This window comes from Scomber scombrus, chromosome 3, assembly GCF_963691925.1.
Source record: "Scomber scombrus chromosome 3, fScoSco1.1, whole genome shotgun sequence".
NCBI lineage: Eukaryota > Metazoa > Chordata > Actinopteri > Scombriformes > Scombridae > Scomber > Scomber scombrus.
The window spans coordinates 20,858,640-20,882,863 of NC_084972.1; the positions used below are offsets into that span (position 1 = coordinate 20,858,640).

Genomic DNA, 24,224 nt, shown 5'->3' on the forward strand with positions numbered 1-24,224 from the left:
CATTATTACATTATTAAATGAGACATTTTTCATTCAAATTTTTCATTTCCACACAAAATACAATTTTGCAGATGAGGGGCTTAACAAAATATATATCTGAGATAAAGTCTTTATAATAATTATAACAATTGCACGGAAAAGTAGTAACTTTTAACCATACATGCATGCAAAAAAAGAAGAAAATAATTGCATTCCCACATTGAATACAGCAGGCCTTTGTGTTTCTGGGGGCAATTGATTATAGATGATTTACCAGATCTCATAAACCCTACTGAAATACTACAACAGGTTTTTGTCTAATTCATATTTCATGTGTATTCAGGTGATTAACCATAAGTCACTTTACTTTCAGTGTATGGAAAAAAAAACATTTTCTGTGGCAAGCCTCAAAAAATAGCACCAGTAACTACACCAAGAGAATGAATAAAAATAATAGAATAAAATAATTAATGATGAATGATTAATTATTTAAACATTATTTCATTTTTGTTTAAATCACAAAAATATAATGTCATCTGTAGTTGAAATTTTGCCTTTTGGGTAAATGCAAAACATTTAAATAATATTGATGTTAATTAATGTGTTTTGCCACTGAGAAATAAATGAATAATGTAAGTAAAGTGAAAGCAATAGTTCTCCAGTAAGTAAATGATAAAATAAGACACGTTTCCTTCTCGCTGTTAATCAGGAAGCCTTTGGTCTTGTTGATAAAGTGTTGTGTGATATCCCAAACTAGCTGTTTCTCTTCTCCTTTGTTTGAGGTGAACTTTTTGTCATGACTGTACTCACTCATCCAACTGTTAAACCAAAGGAAGTGGCAACACACGTTTGTGGGCCCTGAACTCAGTAATTTAAGCCTGCATCTGGACAGAGTCTCACTGTCAGTTACACAGGAGAAAAAACATGTTGTTGTTATCACAGGTCAAATCTACATTTTGTGCCCTACAAGTGGATTTCAAGTTTCAACAAAATCTTGTGACCTAGATCAACCGTAATTGCCACGCCTGCCTTTGTTTCCTTCCACACATGCCTATCATTTTCATAAAATGTTTATATGAAGTCATCAGATACCTGTTAGAGTAACTGTAATTTCCAGTTAACCCCAGTTTACAATGCATATTTGCATATGTGTCATATATCTGCTCTGGATTTAAAATATTTTTGTAGACAGTCATACTAATGTTTTACCCTGAACTTGTCCCAACACACCAAAGCAGGATATCTTGACACAAGTATTTCTTCAGCCTCTAATTTTAGGGCCTCCAAGGACCTAATCCTAACCGCCTCAGTTATCTTCTCCCTGCCATGCCACTATTCAAGCCACTGATTTTGAAGAAGCCTCCAGGCCCTGTTTAGTCATTCACATCACATTCAGAAATATAATTATGAGGACTGTAATTACATGCAGAGATCAAAGGCTTGTGTCCCAGTCTGGTAGTTGGTTACTTTGAGATTTACTTCCTGTTTCATATAAGGAAGGCTTTTCATTTGCATCAACTCTGTTCTTACATGACTTATTACCTGGTCACTATACTAAAGACATGTTAAAATACTGATTACTTTAAGTATTTAAAATACTCATAATGAACAATAAAGAAAAGGCCAGATGATCACATTGACTCATTAGTTTATATAGTGTGGTTGAACACTTATACAATATAGATATTAAGCAGCAAATGAAAGTCATTTATCATGTCACTGCATGTGTTGTCAAACACAAATCTCTGCATTACAAGTGCTTCCGTTTCATATGGGAAATAAAGACGAAGTTAAGACTGTGGTGAACTGAAGCAGACATCCACAATCTAATTGCCTCAGTGAGTGCAGAACCTACAGTTTATTCATGGGAGGAACAGTGGAGTACACTAAAAAGCAGCAGAAGGCATTACTCACTCTTTTTCTGTAACTGGAAAATGGGAGCAATCAGAGAGAGGGGGAGTGTTTGTGAGATCATTTCCTGTCTTTTTTTTTTCTTATTTGCCTACCTCAATATGTTTCCATGTGCCACAAATCTTTTAAAAAGAAGTTGGCAGCCTGTTCATGCTGCAGGTAAAATAGGTGAACCATAGCGTCTCAGTAAGTAGGACAGTCAAACAAAAAACTATGCCATTTATGTAGTGATTTTTATTAATCTATCATGCACAAAAAAAACTGGAGTGTTTACCACTCTTTCCACAATTAAGAACTGGAATTTTTTTTTGCTATGGGACCACAGACGGGAAAACTGTACAAAAGAAAAGCCTCTTTGTGTTCATAGTGGCACATGTTTAAAAGTGAATTACATTTTTGCATCAGTTCCCATAGGCGGGGCGATATTTCTTCAAATGTTTTACTGTTCTCCGCTGTGCTAACAGGTTAAATGATATAGGATATAGGATGGGAAGTATAGCACCTTAATTTAACCCTAAATTTCTTGGGGACAAAGGACTGACCTTACTTGTGGAATGTCAGTGCTCCAGGGTAGAGCAAAGTGGGGCCCATCAAAGAGCAGAGGTCAGGATTAGGCGGGGGAAGGGTCCCGATAATTGGAGGAATTGGTGGGTGCAAGCTGAGCTCTTTTGTTTAGAACAGCAGTGTCCTGCACGCTCTGCCTGGCTTTCTCTGATTATCAGGGAAGTCCTGCAGTATACAGGAACAACATAAAGTTGACTTCTCACTGGGATTCTTTAGTCAAATGCACAGCGAGGTAGAAAGTGAACTTACATCATTTATCACTAATTAACCCAAGTTAGTCGGTTAGTTAGTTAATATTGGCGATAATGAAAACATATGCACCAAAAGTGCTGCCATATAACCTCCAGGGGTGCATTTTTAAATCATAATTGCAGAGATTTTCCTAAAGAAACTATTATACAGGTATTAGTCACAGTACTTTTACCTGTTCAAGAGCTTTTTTGTTAACTAATGCAGTAAAGAATTCTGTAGATATATTAATGACACAAAATGTGTATGCATTTGCATGGTTATTGTTTTAAGAGGTCTTAATGGATGTGCAAGAGGTTGTACTTAAAAAAATGTCAATGTCAATGTCAATTTTAATGTTGGAAATATAAATAAAGATTGTAATTATTAGAAATATATGGCCCCCTGTACTACTACTGTACTAGCAGTATTTTATACAATGCACATAAATACATATAATCCGCAAAATAGTTATAACAGAGAATCGATTTGTAAGCAGTATTTAATAGTAAATATAAAAAACCCAGTATCTGCACTTTTAGAAACACACATAGTGTAAAGCAAAGCTCCTCTGTGACATGGTGCCAAGAGATCCTGACATCCTTAAGGCTCTGGATAATTGTTGGGCTGTTGTGGTTGACGTGCTTCTTCAATGTTGCATGGATTAGGTGCTTTGAGGATTTGGAAAATGCCAGTGCTTATTTTTTAAAGTGCTGCAAGACATTTTGGTCTCAGTACACTTGGATTTAAAGCAGTGTTTGCAATTGACTCACATTAGTTGGAATTGGGTGATGGATTTATTAAAGGATGTGCATTGTCTCCTTCCTTGTTTGTGAAAATTATGGACAGAGTATCAAGGTGCAATCACAGTCTGGAGAATGTTGTTTTGTTAATCTCAGGATATGAAACTGTCTCTGGCTCAATTCCTGATACACAGTGGAGCCAATTAACCTTTTCTACAGCAGGGATTTTCACATGTCATACCAGGAAAAGCACATTTGCAATTAATAGCATGAATCCTGGGTTGTTCCATTTACGTGTCCAGGTTTCAGGGCCCTTGTATTGTGCATGCTGTCTCAGTGACTTGTATTACTGGGACACATAAATGTAACAGAGCCATTGTTAATGTTATTAGTTACACCTCCGCCTTTCCTGCAATAACAAGTCAAAATGTCTGTTGTGAAAAAAGGTCTATAGTTACTGGCTATAGCGTAACTGGGATAGGGATTGTTGTCAGTTGAGGCAGAGAAACTCTCCAGAAAAAGTGTTGTGTGCAACTACTGTACGAAGAGGAGATCATTATTATGTATTATGTATTGTTGTGTATGATGTCATTGTCTTATATGCCAGTGCCAAAAATGAATTTCCATTTTATGTAAATTTAATGGACAATAAAGTAGTCTGAATCTGAAACAGGATCAGATATTTGAGATCTCATTATTAATGAATGATGGCAAAAACTGTTGTGAAATGAGTGACGGTAAAATGCATCAGCTGCAGTAATGTGGCTGTTGTAATGGACCGCGGTGCTGAAGAGAGAGCCCTAATGAATGCTAGTGTTCGCTTCTTGGCTGTATCCTTAATCTGACCCCAGTTCGTTACCAAGAGGATGATATTGTGGCAAGTGGCTGAAATATCGAAGAAAAAAAAAACTCCACACTGATATGCCCATGGGGGGCTCTCTCTGCAGGTGTACAGGGCAAAGCTGACTGGAAAGAGACCTCAGAGCAGACCCAGGGCATGCCACAGGGACTACAAATTCCCAGCTGACATGGGGACGCTTGGTGGAGCTGGGGAGAAGGGGAAAAGAGCACCTGGGCTACTCCACTGGCTGTGTTGCCACAGTGACACTGACTCCAAAACTAAGCTAGAAAATGAATGGGTGGATGGATGATAGACATGATGTAAACATATTATGTTATTATGTATTCATATTACAGAAGCCAAGAGTCATATATTACAGATCAGAATCTCATTTCTTAGTTTAGTTTAGTATTCAGCCATTCTCAAATTATGCAACTCAAATACACATGTTAATAGATAATAAAGTAAATAATAATATATCCTTGTTTTCCTCTTCAGTTTCTGACCGAAAAGGGTTAGAGTGAAGAGTGTAGAGTTCTACTGCTACATGACCATCCTCTCAGGGGTCATTGAAGTTTAATTTGATTAATCTTACACTATAACTTATGATGCTTAAGGTCTTCCATATGTTGCAGTTTTGGTGATATTATGACCCTAGTTTATTCAAGTTAGCTGATTTGATTATTTCACGCCTATATAAATAGATCAAAATCTGACTAAGGCTCTGGTCTCTGATTGCTGAGTGAATATTTCCTGCTGATTTCCCATCTAAATTTGATCAAAGCATAAAACACACAAGAATTAGTCAACAGTCTCAGAAAAGAGGCAGCAGGACATGTTTGCATATTTTCCTACATTGTATAAAAGTACTGCTAATAAAAACTGTAGATAATGGAAACACTGTTGTGTGTGACCAGATGAATATGGCTGAAAGAAATCCATGCATATATTGCTTCGTTATACATTGCAGTTAATTACTGTAAAGGTTAAAACAGCTGATAACCCTCTAATATGTCATATATTTTATATTATATTTTTTCTCTTCATGAGTGCAATCATTTCTTTTAGGTTTACAGCCCTAAAGTCGTAGCAAATGGCTTTCTTCTTCTGCACTGCTTCAGCTGAGCTTCAGCTCTACTACCTTATTTATTTCACCTCTTAGCTCCACCCCTGCAACTGACTTGCCAGAGAAAAGTGGAAATTTCCAGTAATTCCTACTGCCTCATAAGAATTGCTCCTCCTCCTTCTAGTTTCCCGCCTTTCACTCTACCAGCTACATACTGGTCTGAAGACCTTGTGGCCCTCTGCTGTACAACCCAGCAGTTTTTACTTTGCTCACTCACAGACCAAACAATTTCACACTGAAACGAAACAAAACATCTTCTGTTTGATTTCTGTCTTAATCACACAGGCAAGATTATCACAACAATTTCTGTTTATTGTAACAGGAGCTATAAACCTTTTCAAGAAGATGTTGAAAATTAAAATATGTGGTCTCAATAGTCTTAATATGATGGCCATATTAGCAATTAAAACATGTGTTTTAAAGGTGTCATTTACACAGATCTTTCTTGAGCCTGAACAACGTCAACAATGTGTGTATCTCATAACCCTCTGAATAGTGTTAACCGTTAACTATTATATAGCTCTTTAATGATGAACAAGGGTTGGTTTGGGATCACAGAACAGATGGTAGATTTGCATTTCTATTTCTCTGGCTGATCTGATATTCCGGTGTCTGGTTTGTTTCAGTGATATTACATGTTCCAAAGCATGCCTAAGACGGACACATCTAAGAAATCAAGAATCAAGAATTGCGGCAAGTGCTTTGGTGATTACAAGAGAGCCACACCTAGGCTTCCTAGGTGTGGCTGAGATATGGAAAACAAGATGATATCTGTTAACGTGCCTGAGAGGTTCAGGTTATCTCTACACTATGTTGGTGATTTTATAACTTCCTCTTGATCCAAGACTATAATATGTTCACATGGGCAGCCTTGATGTTTGATAGAGAATCATTTTAGATAAACTAAAAATACATCCACAAGGCAGCTGGGGGGGAGAACTTTGAGCGTGTTGATGGCATGAGGCATACTGACCTTAGACCCATTGTGAAGCACCAACAAAGAGCCATCTGCACAGCAACCAAAGCTGAGATGAGGGACTCGCACACAGGGGGACTCGGGGAGTGGGGGGGTGGGGGGGTGGCAAACGGGGACCTGGAGAGTGTAAAAGAGAAAGAAAAAAAAGAAATCTTATCAGCTGGATGATGTCTGAAACATCTAAGCAGTCAGTGCTAATGTCTCAGAGGTTTGTGCACAAAGAAAACAAGATGCTGCACCCAACATCTACTACATGGACCGCTCCACTGATTGTAAAGTGGAAGACAAGAGCTGTTGGCCTAATCACTCAAGAGCACATTTCCTGTCTACTGCATGATGAGATGAAGTCAACTGAAGCAGTTTAAGGCTAATATTTAACTTAAAGCTGGTGCTCGATCACAACAAGTCTATCATTCTTCTTTCAAGCAGAAACATAGATGATTTGGCTCTGCAAATGTCTGAAATGTAACGATATCTTGGTTTAGTAGGTTCATGTTTTGGATGCAAATAGGTTTCATAGTGAAACCAGTATCTAGTTTTTCTTTCGACATGGAGTGGGGTGCATTTCAAAATGGTGAAACAAAGACAAAATGGTGTCAGGGACATCTGTAAAAATCACAAATGTTACACAGGTAACACATGAGAGTCAGGATTGCTTAGCAACAGCAGTAAAAAATTCCTTGCAGCCTGTGTGGTAGCAGTGAAACTGAACGTGCTGCCCCCCAGTGGAGGACTGTTAACCCATGCAGGGGGAACGACGTGTGTGTGTGTGTGTGTGTGTGTGTGTGTGTGTGTGTGTGTGTGTGTGTGTGTGTGTGTGTGTGTGTGTGTGTGTGTGTGTGTGTATGACTGAATGTGTGAATGTGTGTGTGTGGGGGGAGGATCTAGCACAGAATGATCAAAGCTCACTTCTCCAAAGCATGTATGTGCAACACAGTGAAACTGCTGCAATTATTTGCAAGCTGTTAACCTCATAAATGAAGAAGGACTTGATATAAAAAAGTGATATCCTCTTTCCTTCCTCAGCACTGTTCGAAAAATATGTGCAGTAATTTGATTGGCTGGAAAATGCACCAGCTCTCATGGTGGGTGGTTGCTTAGCAACATTCATGGGAGGGATGTGGGTGGGAGGGTGAGGGTGAGGGGGGGGGGGGGGGGGGGGGGTGTTCTTCAAGGGGAGGGAGCATGGTGGGTGTCAGCAGACTGACTAGGGAAATACCTGGCAAGAGTCCCAAATAAACAACAGGGAGAGAGGACAGAGAGGGAGACAGAGGACATGGATATTTTCTAAGTCCAGCTAGTAAAGAGATAACAGTCATGTTTGAGATAAAGGGAACAATGCTTTTTATAAGTGCTAACACAGTTTGTTCCCATGGCAGATCGGGGACAGGAAGGCATTGTGCTGAAAACTTTGTTGAAAGTGAGGTGTAAGTTGGAAACAAAAAAGCTTTACAAAACCACATGATGGATTTAAAGAGAAGTGTGGTTTCTTTAAACCGAATGGACTCCAGCGTCAGACTAGAATGAGTGAAAATGAGAGAAACACTATGACTGACGCAATGACATGGGCTACTGCTCTTGATAAGGTGTGACAGTTTGACAAGATGAATAGGCCACAAACAAGCATGCTATGCTCTGATAACAGTGCTTATAAACACTACCTGAACTTGAATGTTTTTTGCATTGTTGGCTGTGTAGATGTACCGCTATAAATGTCACATTTCTAGGGAACTGCTTAGATTACAATTAATAATTCAAAATAATTCAGATGAGTTAAAACTACCTATAACAAGCTCAACAGCCTGCAGCGTTTACAAGAGTCCTACATAACCAGGGGACTAAAAGTACAAGAGATGATGAGGTAACACATAGAACTTGTTGTGCAGAAAATTGGAAGAGTGTACAGCAAGAGGAAGGGAAAAGGTGGAAAATGTGCTTATATGGAGAGGAGGAGTAAAAAAAGGACCGGCTGGGGTGGCTGTTGCTGCTGGTAGGTACAGCTTGCAGAAGGAGGTGGGCCTTGGAAATGGCTGATGCAGGCGGTCTCTGCAGGCAATGAGGACTCTTTGTCAGGAGCAGGAAATGAGGTTTCTGTTGTGATTAAAAGGAAGGTTTCTATGGCAATGCAGAGAGCCGTGTGCACAGAGAATTTGTTGGGAGTGGAGGGGGCTAAGTGAGAGTAGAATTTCAAAGAAAGCAGCCCCCTCCATCTCATCTCCCACCACCGCCACCCCTCTGCTTTTTCACAGCGCCCTTTTATCTCTGATAATCTGTTTTCATAGCCACGCAGTTGAGACTAAGGGGGATTATCTTGGGCAAACCAAGTCATTGGTCGATCAGTCATAAACGTTTACAGAGTAGCGGTTTCACTTCCTGAAAACGCTGCTCTTGAAACCTAACTGAACGAAAATAACCGTTAAAGGTTATTTTGTTATATAAACAAATAAGCAGCTCGAGCTGAATAATTAATATAATAACCCAATTGTGTCTCTTTCGTGTGTAGACAGCCACACTGTACACATCTGTCAAATCAACCCCCCCTCCCTTTTTTGTGCAGCCCATGAGAAAAGAAAAGTATGATGGCATCAGTGTGACCTTTAAAACCTAAATATAGCAACACGCTTTGTTAATTGTTTTACTGAGCTGTAGTAGTGAAAATATATGTTTCTTAAAATAAGTTCCTCATCCTGATTTTCTCAGTTGAAAAGAGGAAGCTACTCTCTGCAGCAGTGTATGCCATTTTTGCCCCAACACAGACTTGTTCCAGGATGTTTGGATAAGATGACATTTGAAACTCCTGAAGATCAAAGTTAAGTTTTTTTTTCACCCTTGCTCACTACAAACCACTGACTGTTTTAAGAAAAGGATACAGATGACCCTCATAGACACAGACATGGAAATCTACCTGCTAAGCCTACTGACTGAGCATTAACTGATGTCTGAGAGAGTACTGATTTGAGCTGCACATGAAAATAGAGAACTCATATAATGCAAAGGTAATAGAGGACAGTTTATTTAAATATTGACACTGTGTGTTCATATTCAGTGACTACAGTGGAGCGCTGAAAGCTTGTCACCTCCTTTTTGGAAACAGTGAACCAAGGTCTCAGTATGTCAATTAGAATTACAAAAGGATCTGCTGCCCCCAACCTTTCTGCTTGAGCATAGCAGCAAGTATTATGTAATGAAATGCTGCCAATGAGGGAGGGCTGTATTAAAACCAGATTGTATAGTCAAAGCCAGATGGCTAGTCAAACATCAAAAGGACAGCTGGTTACCAGAGTCTGAAAAGGCATCGTTATAGTTCCAAACCTAATTAGTTCCCACTAAACAAATTACACCAGGATTATAAGAGACCATGCCAATGATTCATCATAAAAGGTGACATACAGAAAACATGATTAAGCTTTAAATATTTACATGCAAGATGCAACATTTCAGATTGGCCAATCAAATTGATCCTCCATTGATTTTTTTGACAGTTAACACTGAAAGTAGGCCCTTTATTTGTAGATGATGTAGCGTACGAGCATCCCATGTCTAATATTTCCACTTTTCTACACTGATCAGAACAATGTGTTAGATTACTGCTTCTTCCAGGGAGCGCTGCCTGCTGCCAAACTGCTGACTGGTCTTTGACACTTTGTTTGCCGCCTGCCGGGCTGAACTCTCTTTCAGCATAACCTATAAATCATATGAAAAAAATCTGTTGAAATGTAGCACAGTAAAAAAAATCTGTACAAATAGTCACCCTTTCTTTCATTGAACTGACCCCTTTCATGATTTTTTTGCGAAGTTCCCCCTGTGAAAGTGGACGTTCTTCTTCATCAGTGACAGGAGACTCTCCTGCATCATAGTCCACACTGAGAGATACAAACAAACAGACACACTCATCAACCTCATGTGTTTAAATCTGTAGATTTAATCAAAATGAACAGCTAAAAGGCTGACCTATTGACTGCAGGTTGGATACTAATATTCTCCTTAAGCATTTCTGGATTTTGACCCAGAAGAAATGTGGCCAGATCTTTTGGATTGTAGTCCTTTTCCAGATCCTGTAAGTGTTATAGACAGACAGACATTACAATATAGATCAAAATGAATGTACCGCATACACAGTGTGTCAGAGGTGGCAGGAGAGAGCCACAGGTTCACAAGTTACTTTAGAATTGAGGAAAGCTTGTATGGTGAGCAGCTCATTGGTCCTCTGTTCCACCAGACCCAGGTAAGACATGATGTTGTTCTCACTGATCCCTGAAGAGGAGCCAAGCATGTCCTCTATCACTGAACGGTCACACTCCATCTTAGAAAAAATGCTGTTCACTTCTGTGAGATAGTAAAAACCAAGAGTTAGGACTGCTTCAAACTGAGTACATTAAAGAAAAAAAAAGTTACACCCCAAACCTGTTTTAACCTGGTCCAGGATTTTGCTTATGATGCTGGCTTGGTTTTCATAGTCCTCAGCTTGAGACTTGGTTTCCTTTTGTAGCTCATCAGTGTCTCTCAGCAAAGAGCGATACTCTCGCTCCTGTTGCAAACCCTCCACACGAAACTGCTCCATCTCTCCTTGGATCTGTTTATTCGCATGTTTCAGTGAAAACATATAAAAGACACGAGCGAACAAACCTCCACATTAAATATTACATTTTCCTTTTCACTCTAACTGCAAAATAAAAAAACACCTCTACCTCCTTAGCTTTCATTTAATTTCCATTAACTTTAAAAAATATTAAGGGTTGTATGACCCTGGCCTTTGAAGTTCTAAATATTGATTACTTGTAATCTTTGTGAACAAGGAATTAAGTGTATTATAATGTTGCACAGAATAGCCAAATGTGTGAATAGACAAAGTTCAAATTTAATTTTTAATTTTATTCAGAGTTAAAAAAAAAAAAAAAATTAAAGATTATAGTTTTCATGGATTTGAAAAACAAACTCACCTGGCTGATTTGATCCCTCAGTGCTTCAGCCTCATTGTTTTGCTCATTTACAAAATTGAAGAGTGCAAAGTTTCGGTCTTCAACTACACAGCGAAACAGCAATATACCAGTGAGACACATTTAAATCCTGAGACTGATCACTCTCATGATCAAAATATTACTTTACTCTTATATAGCTGTAAAGTCTATCCAAAAATAGAGAATGTAAACTAAATGAAAATACATCATCTGATATTACTTATTTATTTTGAGTTATTTGGGCCATTGAACATCATAAAATGTATATGCTTATACGTAAATATGAGCTGGGCTCCAGGACCCTTTTCTTTGTGAATGGCTGTGAGAGTCAGGATTTATTAGGGAGACCTACCCTGGATGAACCTGGTGAACAGCATGTCCAGGTTGTCCTCCCCTGTCACAGTCTGAATCCTCTCAAACACCTCCTCTAAAGTGTCCAGTGACTCCTCACCTGAGTCTGTCCTCCTCTGCTCCCTCAGTTCCGACACTGCGACATACAAAAAACTCTACTATCATATCAATATCATCAAGTTTCTATAGCAGAAACTGTCACTCATATCATCAACACTTTGATCGTTATTATCATAACCATGTTTATCATTCACATTTTCTGCCTTAGTACGACTGCCCATATTCAACAAACTTTAATCAACGATGCCAAATCTATGCATCACAGTCTTTTACTGTAGATGATCCAGAATAAATTCAATAACATTTCTTTTGCCACAGTGCTTCTACTAGTGAAACAAGTTAAAAAAGAAAAAGATCACTTTATTTCTATTTCAGTATTCAAGGACTCACTGGAAAGACTGACTGTACTTTCACACTCTTATAGTTGGTTTTGAGCAAATAGCAATGTCAACAGTGTTCTTTCCTCTTCTACTTTTACATTATATTAATTTAAACTTTGGTTATGGAACATTTATTCTGGCCTATGTCTTATTGTTTCTGCTGTAACATCCAAAATATTGGTTAACTAGCCTGGTCAGTTGAACTGTGTTTATGTTGCTACAAATTCTTTTTGCCAATTATTTGCTGTTCAGTAGCTATGATGCATGATGATGATGATGATTATGTGTGTTTTGGTCTTTTTGTGTTTAGCAATGTGCATATTTTAAATACGGTCATTCAAAAACCTTTTAGCAGCTACACTGTAAATGATTGCTGTAAATTTAGAGCAGGATTCCAACAGTATTAACCTGTTATTTTAAAATACAGCACCTTACTGTTAATGCAAACATAAATCTGTCAATTTACCGTTTTTTTTTACAGAACTATAATGTATTCCTAAAATACAGCACTTTACCACTAATAAATCATCCAAAGTATCTAAACTACAGTATCATGCTGTATTTTTTGAATATTGAATTGAAGGGCAATTCACCTGAACAGCACATGTGAAGCTGGGTCTGTTATTTTCTTCATCCATCCCCATCTTGCTAATTATTTGGTGAGTAGCAGTTTTATTTCATCTATAAATTGCTGCAAAGTATATCAGTGATGTTTAAAGTTTGTTTGCATTAGCCTATTGAATATGTGCACGTCATGATAGAAGGATTCAGCAGCTAGCTAGAATTTCATAGATGATTGCCAAATAATCAGACAACACAAGGAACTCAATCTAAATTAACTAACCACAAGTATTTTGCCAGTGAATTCATTAATAATGCTATATAAATAAAAAGTTTTAATAATGATGATGCCTTAATAGTGTCGCTAAATAGTCTATGTAAGTCATTTCAACAGTTGAAGTAACATTAAGACTTGTTACAGCAGTTGAGTACCATAATTTCTGTTAATCTGAGTGAGTTACACAACTTGATTTTTACACAGTGTCTGAAGAAATACTATACTTTTTCAGGCGCTTCATTGGAGTAAACCCTCAGAGAGGCACCAAGGCTGGACGGGGCAAAGTCTTATAAAAAAAAACTGTCAAAGTCAACAGCAAAAAGACTACACCAGTCAATCCACATGTATCCACTCTGCTGAGGAGATTTATGGACTTTCAGTGTGACTTCATTTAAAATGGTGAGATTACTCAATCCCATTACTCACATATATTTATCAAAAGCTAGCTTGTGTCATCCCTTTAACTCTGATAGAGTAGAAAGTCTGAATCCATCTTCCATTCTCTCACTATATTATTTTTTTATTCTCTCAATCATTCTTTTACTCACACCTTGTATTATTTCTGTCATTCTCTCCGTGTTATTTGTATTCTGTTTCTGAACCAACACATACAACTGTTTGAATGTTCCAGGCTAGGATGTTTTGGCTGGCTGAGGGGTTAGTTCAGGGCTTAGGATATTTTTTCTTTGGATTTTTACGTTCATAGTCCACATTATAATAACAGGAAATGAGGAGTACACACGTTGATTTTGTATGTGAGAAGATGCAGTGAAAATTATTTTGGAACTCATCTCTATCTCTCTCTCTCTCTCTCTCTCTCTCTCTCTCTCTCTCTCTCTCTCTCTCTCTCTCTCTCTCTCTCACACTCACACTCACACACACTCACACACACACACTCACACATACTGACACGCACACACACACACACACACACACACATACACACACACACAGGCTGGATTGAAAGAACTGGTGTCTTCGAGTGGGCCTTACTGTAAGTCATTCACTAACTCACTCCCCTGCCATCGCCCAATACTTTGACTTCTACACTTAACAATGTGCCTTATAACAGCCTGAACATACAGTTATAATTTGGACATGATGTAACATGTCTGGTGGTGTTCATTGTATTTTTATTTTTTTTTAAACTGTTTTTGAGAGACAGCATTATATTGACAGAACATTTTTTGTTAAATGAACTTTTTCTTTATTATTTGTGCCACTGATTTAATGCTGGACAATATATTCAGTATATTGAGATGTTACATGATATAGGGTAAAGGGCATTTGTGTTCTGTTTCTGAACCTACACAAGTGTTTGAATGCTACAGGTTGAGTTCAAGACTTGGGATATTTTTCTTTGGATGTTTATGTTCATAGTCCACATTACGAAAAGTGGATATGAGGGGCACACATGTCTGAGAGTTTTGTTGTAATGCATGTATGTATGGTGTAGCTGAACTGTCTGTAACTTTGGGTACTCCACTAAACTGTTATGTTCTGGTCACCTGGTTTATATTTTTCAATTATATTACGTCAAAAAAGGTGATATAGCATGTCAATATTCCTGAGCCAAGTGCCATGTATTGCACCATTTTCAGCAAAAAGCCAAATGTTTTGAGAGAGAAGGCTCTGTATTTTTTGGTTGTGTTTGCAATTGTCCTGCATGTGCAGTTTATGAAAATAAAAAGTAAAGTGCAATAAGAAGCTGTGGATTTTTTTTCTCTCACAATTGTACATTACATGATGAAAAATCAGTGATTTAGCTCTGTTCTTGATTCACAAAGCACATTTTGTTGTAATTATACTGTAAATTTGTGAAGACTGACAATGTATTTTTAAACAAGTAGGTTAACTGTAAAATATTGTGAAAGTAATTTTAAAAACAGTCTATACTGTATTTTTCATTAACAGTACAAAACTGTGAACTTTAGCGACAGTAAAAACATGTTAATTTTACAGTAACATAATGGCAACCCTGCTGCCAGTTGTTTACTGTTTTTTTACAGGAACGTAATAAAACAGGTTCATACTGTATTTTTCATTAACAGTATAAAACTGTAAATTTTAGCGACAGTAAAAACATGTCAATTTTACAGTAACATAATGGCAACCCAGCTGCCAGTTGTTTACTGTTTTTTTACAGGAAAATTTCTAACAGTGTAGTTGTAATACTGTAAGGAAGAATTTGTTAATATTTGTCTTGACTGAGGAGGATTACATATCAACCAATTTTAAAATGTATGTTATTGATACATCTGAGAACAGAGTAGGTATCATCTGATCATTTCACTTACTATAAGTTAAACTAGTCATTATTACATGAATTTGCAAACATATAAATTGACATGGACAAAGAATGACAAATAGATGAAATAAGATCTTTTCATTTTTGATTGTCCAACGCTCAGTTCAGAAGCAGAACAAACAACATAAACCCCTAAAACAAATCCCGATATGGTTGCAGGAGGTTTTTCAATCATCTGAATGATTTCATATGTGGACCTTACATTTGCGCTACATATAAACCGGATGGGGTTCTTCCTTTTAAGTTTGTAGTCATAGGATATATGGTAGGAGCCTTGTGCCTGTCACATTCACATCGCTTACCAAAAAAAAGTATTATTAGCACCACTGATTGTATCACTAACACTTTTGTCATTCTTATAATTATTAATATGACAAGAAAGCAAAGTAACAGTTTACAATGGCTGTGCCTTACATTGCCTGTGTCCCATCTCCTGGCCGTCATCTTGGCTAGTCCTCTCACTGCACTTGGTGGTCATGAACTCTTTCAGGCTACACTCATGTGCAATAACCCTTTCCAATTCTTTCATCTCAGCATTGTACTGGGCGAGATCTTTCACTGCCTTCTCTCTCATCATGGTCATCTTGGACTGAGCCTCCACCCTTATGCACAAAAGATTATAATATGAGTTGCACATCATGCAGATTTTTTTTTTTGTACAATACACAACTATCTCAAATTTCACCTGGCATCGTAAGCGGCAGTAGACAGATTGATCATTTCCCCAATCTTCTTGCGGACTTCTTGGAGTTCCTGCAACACACAAGAATCAGTGCAGAGACATATGCAGAGTTTTTTTTGGTTGACAAATTAATTACTACTTGTGTATGTAAGTTTAACAAAAAAAGCTAAATCTTGTTTTGCTCCCGAACCTTTAATAATATATGGTGTGATTCTGACCTTGTTCAGCCTGTTGTGCAGTTGCTGGAAACGGACACGTTCAATATGAAGAGTCTGCATCTCCTCTCTCAGGTGGCTGTTTTTGGTCAGCTGCTCATTGAAGCGGGTCAAAGCCTGAAGAGGACGCTGACATAAACTTCAACATTCTCTAATAACATGTGAAGATATGGATTTCTGTAAATTTGTACTATTGACTGGACAAATATGCTGTTCTCAATAATCTACTCATAATATTTCCAGATCTTTCATTACTCACTCTGTCCAGTTTGTATTCCCAGGTACGTATGGCCTTCTGAGTCCGCCGTACTTCAGATCTTTGTGTATCACTAGTATTGACCTCCCCTTTTCTCAGCTCTGCCAGCTTCATCTCTATGTTTGAGATCTGCCCACATTAGAGAAGACACATGGTATGGGACAGCTGTGGATGCATGACCATCAATGTCGATAAACATGAGGTGAAACTAAAATGACTACCATAAAGAGTGAAAAAGACCAATTAACCTCTTTCATTATTTCTTTTTGACACTGCTTCTCTTTCTCCAACTCCTCCTCTAGCATGTCTCTCTGCTCCAATAGAGCATTAAGACTCTGGGTGTCCTCACTGTCTTGCTGTTGACGGGACAAGCTTTTACATGCACCAAGGTTTTGCTGCAGCTCCTCCCGCTCCATCAGAAGCTTCTGTATCTCCTGCCTTCATCCACAACACACAAACAGCTAATCAGATGAACAGAAACGCACACACTGTTGACAGTGTAATGTAGGTGTAGTGCTTATTCACTGTTGTTTGCGAATCTGCTCCCGAGCCTGAATGTTGTAGGCCTGTCGGTCTCCTTCCATGATCCTGAACTGTCTCTGCAGTTTGGTTATCTCTGATTCTGCTCAAAGAACATAATATGTACATTATTTAAATGTTTGCAAAATAATACTGAGTGAATCTGAGTGAATGTCAACATATAATACTACTACTAATAAGAGCATAACCAATATTACCTGTGCCGTCCATATCCATCTCGCTGCCATCTGAATGGGCACTTCTGGCTGATCTTCCTCGTGGCATTGTCACACTGAGCTTTAGAGGCAAGATATGTTCACAGAAAATATTGAACTTGAATTGTACCTTACTAGTGGAATATTTTCTGACCATTAGGTTTAACCAAACTTAAATATTTAAATCTAATTGAGCACCAATACACTTCATCTTGCAGACGAGTCAGCAAGCTAAATCCATGCCATCAACCACAGGTACAAAACAACTGAGTTAGCTTTACCCACCAGGACACACAACCAAGCTAAACAAACAAGCAAACACAGACACTAGCTACAGTTCTTGCTAGCTGTTATGTAAGCTTGTTTCTATAACTGGGTATTTAATATTTGGATTTCATCTCACCAGCTAAAAGTGTTCAAAGTTAAAAAACACTTGTGACTCCTCTCAGGCTCACACAGCAGTCTGAGTTGTTGGCAACCGTTGCTAAGCGCAGTGACGCTTCCTGTCCCTGCTGTGACGCGTCATGATATGAGCCCATTGAGGAAAAGTCGAGAAAATAACACCCAGTGTGAATAAAGTCAAAGTTTGAGAGCACAGTAAGCAACATTTTACTTTACTTGTGTATTTTGATGGGCGAAAGTTGCCAAGTCTTTCATGTTCTGAAGTAGCCTGGAATAACTTTGTAGCACTTGTAAGTAACGTTACAGCAACTAATAACATCAACACATTTGATGCCTACTCGACTAAGCTTAGACACCTCTCAGGGAAAATATTGTACTTTTTACCCTAATATGTATATATATATTCATATATATTTATTCATTTATTTTCTGACGGCCACATAGCCAGTACATTTGCATGGTTTAACATACAAAAGGAATACAGAGTGCATATTTATACATACAATATGGCACATACATGTATTAATTCATTGAACTAGTTACTCGACAGGATGAATTCAAATTAGCTTCACAATCCCACAGGAAAATACTTATTCTAAATAAGTGCTGTTGATGCTTCAGGAGGTAGCTTTTGCTGGTAATATTTCTATACTTATATTTCAATAATATTTTGAATTTATTTTCTACTTTTATTTATTAATGGGTCTAAATAGCTCTTCCAAAACGAATGGTTTAAAAGTAATGAGTGCCTTGCTGAAAGCAGAGATGGGGGAAAATTCAAAGAAAAACTCTTGCACTGTTTCATTGAACCTTTATTGTTATGCAAGTGTTAACATGGAAAACAATTTTCTATTTCAAAATGAACTTTAAGAATCAGCTCTTTGGTGACTATTTATTATAATAACAATATGCAAAATATACTGGGGGCCCATCTATACTGTACATGGGCAATATGTGTCATGATTACAGATTGCAGATTAATATGCAGCATATATTTCCACTTATTGTAGCCTCATGTAGAGTATATTTTGTTGTATATAGGCTTAAATTAATTTAATTCCACATACTCTTTAGGATAAGTACTGTAAATCTCACACAAGCTAAAATATATGGGGTAGAAACTACAAAATATATCAGGGCTACAATAGCTACAGTTTACAATCATAATGAAGGTAGCCATAATCAAACAAAACATGCAGATGTACATTTTACAATTTATATTTACAGATTTGTTTTTTCTCTGTTTATTGCGCTGCCTCTGGCTGTGACTGAGGCTCTTCCTGAGATGGTGTTGGTGGGACACCCTCTAGGAAGGTACAGAATTGCTCTGAGATATTGAGCTCAGGTTTCCTCAAAAGCAAGTAGCATTTTGGGAAGTAGTAAGCTGCCACCAGTCCGAATATGCCTGCCAGGGTTAAAGAAATTTGGACAATAGACCTTCTCTTTTCAGTCAATCCTATGTAGACTGGAATAAAGGTCACCCAAATCACACAGTAGATTAAGCTGGAAAAGGTGATGTCTCTGGCAAGGTTATATTGATGAAGTGGTTTCACTGCTATGAAGGTGCACATGAATGATATAAGGGCCATTACAAAGTTCAAACCTTGCATCAAGGCATATCCTATCGAGGGTGATACAGGACATGACAGGAAGGCCGTCACAAAGTCTATATTCATAGTTGCTAAATGTTTAGATAGTGAAGGTCCCTCCTGAACAAACCAGCCACAGAAACCAGCCTGCACAACACAGAAGGCCATCACAAACAGCCAGGTCAGGGGGCCTCTTATCGTATGCAGGTGAGAGGCAGCCTTCTGTGGGAACTCTGTCACGACGAATATCTGTAGAAAAGAGGGGTTTGCATCCTGATTACAATGTGTCTTCTTTATTTTGTCCTATTATACAATGCATTTTAACTGTCATTCCTCACCTGCAGTGAGATGGACGTAATAATGGAGAGTGCGACTGTTTGGAAAATGGAGGTGAAAGGCAGCTGAAGACGACACACCACGTCCCCTGGCTGCCCCAGGAAGAGCAGCAGACTGAGGCAAGCTCCCATCAAGCTGAGTAGAACCACAAAAGTCAGTGTTCCTCCTGAGGACATTACCAACGGGGTACCCCTGTGTCTCAGGAACACAACACCCACTGACCCCTGACATACCAGGAGCAGCACCACAGCCAGTGTTATGATCAGGGCCTCAGGTGTGTCCCAGGACAAAACGTTAAAGGTGGGTTTAGTGCAATTAGTGCTACGGATTAGGGACCACTGGCCTTCAGGACACTTAGAACACTGGATGTCATCTATGAATCAGAAAGCATAATGTAAAATTTGGTTTTATTAACACTAAATATTAAAATCAAACAATGACTGTATGTGATGCATAATTTGATTGCTTATTAATTAAATAAATTGTTTGATATTTTGGGAAATTCACATAATTTCATTCATTTGTGAGCTTTAGAGATGCTGGTTAGATTTTGTTACCATTGGACAGCAGGCTAGCTCTGCTGTCCAAACCCTGTTTCCAGTCTTCATGCTATGCTAAACTAAGGTAAGCAGCTGCTAGCTGTAACTTCATATGTACCGTACAAACATGAGATTTGAATCAATCTTCTCATCTAACTTGCAGTGAGAAAATGAATATTCTTATTTCCCAAAATGTTGAACAATTCCAATGAAGGTAAATATTGGAGAGATGTACGGACAACTATATTACCCTTGTTAGCCTGGTAAGTGCCTGGCACACAGTCAATACAATCAAAACAGCATGAATGAAAGCCTTTGACTCTGTGCACCTGGCCACTCCCACATTCTGCTGAACAGGTGGACTGGGGGACCTGCAACAATTATGACATTACAGTTATTGTAAAAAGACAAAAAAAGACAAAAACAACAACAACAATAAGAAGCACAGTGGTTTAGGATCCCAAACTGGGATGTGGTTTTGTAGAATTTAATGACAGGGATTATCTTGTATGTGTGATTAAGAAATGTTTAAATGTTTATATACATTTCTTAGTGTGTTTCTGAAATTACCGTTTTGTTTTCAGTGTACCATTTGAAGAGAGACTTGTTGATAGACAGTTCATTTTCAAAGCTTCCAACAGGTATGAAGTCCAAATATGAGTCTTTCCAAACCCACTCAATCAAATTGTATCCTATGTTTGGGTTTCCATTTCTGTCAAACTCTACATGCGTGCCCTTTAAGTCCATAGAAGTATTCTGTAAAATCTTCAGTAGCTGCAAAAGAAAATGCAATTAATTATTTAACAAAAAAACCTCTCTGCAGCCACTCACATGAAAAAAACAAAGAAATTCACCTTCCAGGGATAGATTTTGGTTTCAGCTCCACGCATACAGGCTTTTGAATTGCATCCCAACATGTTGTGCAATGCTTGTGCCACACTGTAGATGGCAGCATACACACTGAAAGCCTTGCGCTGCACAGAGGGAACTTCTACTAAGCTAATGTTAGCAGGTGACAAGTCCCAACATTGTGGGCAAGGACTGTCTGGAATGTTGGACTTTGGTACCAGAGGGGACATCTTCATCCTCTCCTGGCTCATTTTAGTGAAGAGCTCCTTTGTGTAGGGGGTGAACAGATCCAGGTTCTGTGTTTTGTCAGTGAACCCAATAATTGTACCGATTTTTTGGATATTGGTGAGGGAAGTCAGTCGGTTATGGATTGCCCAACTTGTGCTGGCAATCCAAACGCCAATCATATTTCTCCTGATAACCTGTAATAGATTGAATAATTGTTGTAGAAAATATAATTTATCCACATATATTGTATTACCATGTATTATCTAAATGAATATCCAACATGATCATTATACTTTACTAACCTCTTTAAAAAAGATCTCTGCCGATTCTGGGATAGCAAAGACCACTACTACTCCGACGTTGGCCACTTTGATTTTCTCAGCAATGGTTTTGACCAGTGGTTCAGGGTCTGTGTATACTGGAATCAGCCCCTGATAGGCCACACAGATAGACATATTCTGTGCTATTTTGGAGAATTCCTGAACACCCTGTTTTCCATACTCCTCTTCACTGCCCACAATTGCCACCCATTTCCAATGAAACTCCTTTAGCAGAAGCACAATGGCTTCCACTTGATATTTGTCACTGGGCACCGTGCGTAAGAATGATGGGTAGAGAAGTTTGTCACTGAATTTGTCACTGGTGGCACCAAAGCTAATCTGAAGTGAGAAGAGTCATATTATTCCACTTTTGAAAAAAAAAAAGAGACATTTTACTACATTAATTTGATCTAATCCTGCCCATCATTGAAACACAAGGCCCAATGCACATTTACTGAGGTTGCAGTTTAAACTGTTACGTGTTAAGTTGATGATTGTTTCTTTCGTAATTATTTTGTCAAAAGCACAAAAAAGCAATTGAATTACAGAAAATAATAAATATTTACACAAATTAGCTTGTAATATTGTATTTGTAATGTTTAAATATTTGTAAAACAGGCACTAATCCCCTTTTGCTAACAGTTTAAGACTTATGGTACACTGTTGAAGCAAATATTTTACTTTAGGAATAATTTTGTTGAAATGTCAAACCAACTCATGAAGAAGATATATGATGACATATGAGTAGACATATTTGTAACCAAACCTGTGGTATCAAAAAGAATCCCATGAGTTTTCCAATGACGGACACCATTTCTGAGGTATCAGGACCAATGACAGCTGCCATGCTGGTCTCATAGTTGGTGTAATTACACTCCACAGATAACATTCTGCTTGATTTTTCAGCGAGGAAAGAAATGGTAGGCTTCACAATGACAGCAGATTTGCTGCATGTGTCATATATTTCATAACCCAACTTGATGCCAGGGAGCAACATTTGGTTTCCGTTGATCTCCTCCACTGCATATTTCATCACTAGAGCAATGCCCAGTCCATAGTCATTTATTCTGTGCAAGCCCAGGTAGAAAAAACAGAATTAAAAGCCTTGTTAGTCAAGTTAAGCATACATAGTGATACATTATTTCATATACTGACAGAGATAATAGGTCATCATTTCCTAGAAAGGGTAAACAACTTTTTTTCATAACCCGGTACCTTTCACAGCTGATGTTGTTAGGCTCACTCCTCAGGCTGAGGTTGCTGGTCAATTCGTTGATAGGAAAGAGCCCTCCCAGCATAATGTCCCCAGATAAATTGAAGAGGCTGGTGGAAATGTTCTGAAACCATTCAGGTGAACTCACACTGCAGCTAGGTCTAAACGCCCAGTACAGAACCAGCACACTGAAAGGTGCAGCCATGCTGCAGGCAAGTTCAACACTGAAGCTTTTGGAATGAGAACAGCTTGCTTATGTGTTAGCGAATCATCAAATGTTGTTGTATGCAAACTCATCTGTAAGCCTCAAAGTTAGTTGCCACAATTGGCCCCTCCCCTCCCTGATCACATGAAATTGTTCTACCAAGTAACTACAAATCATGTGAAATGGTCCTTACAAAATTCACCTACATTTACATTTGTGGTACCCATGAACATGAATAAAGTAGCTCTCCTTTTATAATCATGAAGATGTGGATAGTATTTTCACTATTATGAATGTTTTAAAAAACAATCATTCTAGTATTCACTGTACCATTCCTGTGATTTGTCAAAAAGGATAGTTGTTTTCACATTCTTAAGATATTGCATGTAGGAGGGAAAGAGTCCCCTTGCATCGTGTGTGTGTGTGTGCTTGTGTGTGTATTTGTCCAGGTGGTGGTCATCTTTCCGGAGCATTTCCCTGACATTTGCTTGTGGTTTGCTCTTTGATTCTCTTTGGTGTAACTATCTGTCAGGGGATGAGCATATACAGTAAATTCCTTTTGGTCAACTCATCCAGAGTTGTTATCACAGCCAAACTGCGTTTATCACTTTGCAAATGTTAGTTTTTGTGGGTGTCGCACTGTGCCGTTTTGGTGAACATTAATGCTGCATTGTTGCAGTCACTTTAGCCAATGTGCTGTTATCAAAATCAGTGATATGTATTAACTCTGATGCAGGCAATAACACATATGTTTAGATTTGTTATATTGCATGTTTTCATTAGTTGTCGTCATGTTTTGCATTCACCTCAGTGTTGGTTTTGCATGGTCATTTGCATGCAATGTTGTTCATTCATACAAACAAATTGACATATTTCCTCCCAAGATATTTACATAAACCTACAGTCGACATACACCTTTATTTTTTTCTTTTGATTAAAACTTTAACAAGCCCTAAAATTATTGTTCATAGCTGTCAAGGTTACTTACTAACTGATTTCAAAGTTTGTTTGGTCACAGAATTTTGAAAACAAATATCTTGTTTGTTTGTTTTATTATCCAGTAAAACACATCCAGTAAGACATTTAGATAACATGTTATCATGTATCACGTGCAGCACATTTGTTTTAAGAACCTGATAATGATATACATAAACACATTACATTAATTCCCCCGCCTGTGTCCCAACACATATACACATATTTATACACTCATTATTGTGGATCTACCAGCAAGGCAGTTTGTTCAGTGCTGCTATGGCAAAACTTCTTCCAAAACAAGCTCTTTAGAGTCCTGTATCTACGCCCTGATGGCAGTAGTGTAAAGTATGGGTTAAGGGGGATGATCAGGGTCATTCACTATTAGCGAGGCATGTGATGGCTCTATTGTTCATGT

The 24,224-nt window shown here is 38.1% G+C and overlaps 2 protein-coding genes across 2 annotated transcripts; both read right to left on the reverse strand.

Moving 5' to 3' along the window:
* Nucleotides 1-9,947: 9,947 nt before the first annotated feature.
* Nucleotides 9,948-17,220, reverse strand: odad1 (outer dynein arm docking complex subunit 1). The gene is made up of 14 exons (XM_062445337.1): nt 17,154-17,220; nt 16,942-17,041; nt 16,665-16,854; nt 16,420-16,545; nt 16,164-16,277; nt 15,949-16,016; nt 15,678-15,865; nt 11,679-11,813; nt 11,309-11,391; nt 10,773-10,941; nt 10,531-10,694; nt 10,320-10,423; nt 10,141-10,231; nt 9,948-10,052 (listed from the first exon to the last, which is right to left on the reverse strand). Exons 1-14 carry the CDS (start codon nt 17,218-17,220, stop codon nt 9,948-9,950), a joined length of 1,704 nt encoding a protein of 567 aa, XP_062301321.1.
* Nucleotides 17,221-18,796: 1,576 nt separating this feature from the next.
* On the reverse strand, nt 18,797-22,831 carry LOC133977979 (taste receptor type 1 member 3). Its single transcript, XM_062416288.1, has 8 exons — nt 22,629-22,831; nt 22,180-22,480; nt 21,396-21,752; nt 20,871-21,287; nt 20,587-20,790; nt 20,267-20,387; nt 19,480-19,850; nt 18,797-19,390 (listed from the first exon to the last, which is right to left on the reverse strand). Exons 1-8 carry the CDS (start codon nt 22,829-22,831, stop codon nt 18,797-18,799), a joined length of 2,568 nt encoding a protein of 855 aa, XP_062272272.1.
* Nucleotides 22,832-24,224: the final 1,393 nt, after the last annotated feature.

Bases quoted from the DNA above. Each gene is read 5' to 3' on its own strand.
- LOC133977979 (XM_062416288.1), bottom strand. From the start codon at position 22,831: ATGGCTGCACCTTTCAGTGTGCTGGTTCTGTACTGGGCGTTTAGACCT. The intron at 21,288-21,395 runs GTTAGTAAAGTA...AATCTATTACAG, and splicing joins CAGAGATCTTTTTTAAAGAG to GTTATCAGGAGAAATATGAT. The intron at 20,388-20,586 runs GTAATTTCAGAA...TAATTGTTGCAG, and splicing joins GGTACACTGAAAACAAAACG to GTCCCCCAGTCCACCTGTTC.
- odad1 (XM_062445337.1), bottom strand. From the start codon at position 17,220: ATGCCACGAGGAAGATCAGCCAGAAGTGCCCATTCAGATGGCAGCGAG. The intron at 16,546-16,664 runs GTTAATTGGTCT...TAATGTGGGCAG, and splicing joins AAAAAGAAATAATGAAAGAG to ATCTCAAACATAGAGATGAA. The intron at 16,278-16,419 runs GTGAGTAATGAA...CGTCCTCTTCAG, and splicing joins GGGAATACAAACTGGACAGA to GCTTTGACCCGCTTCAATGA.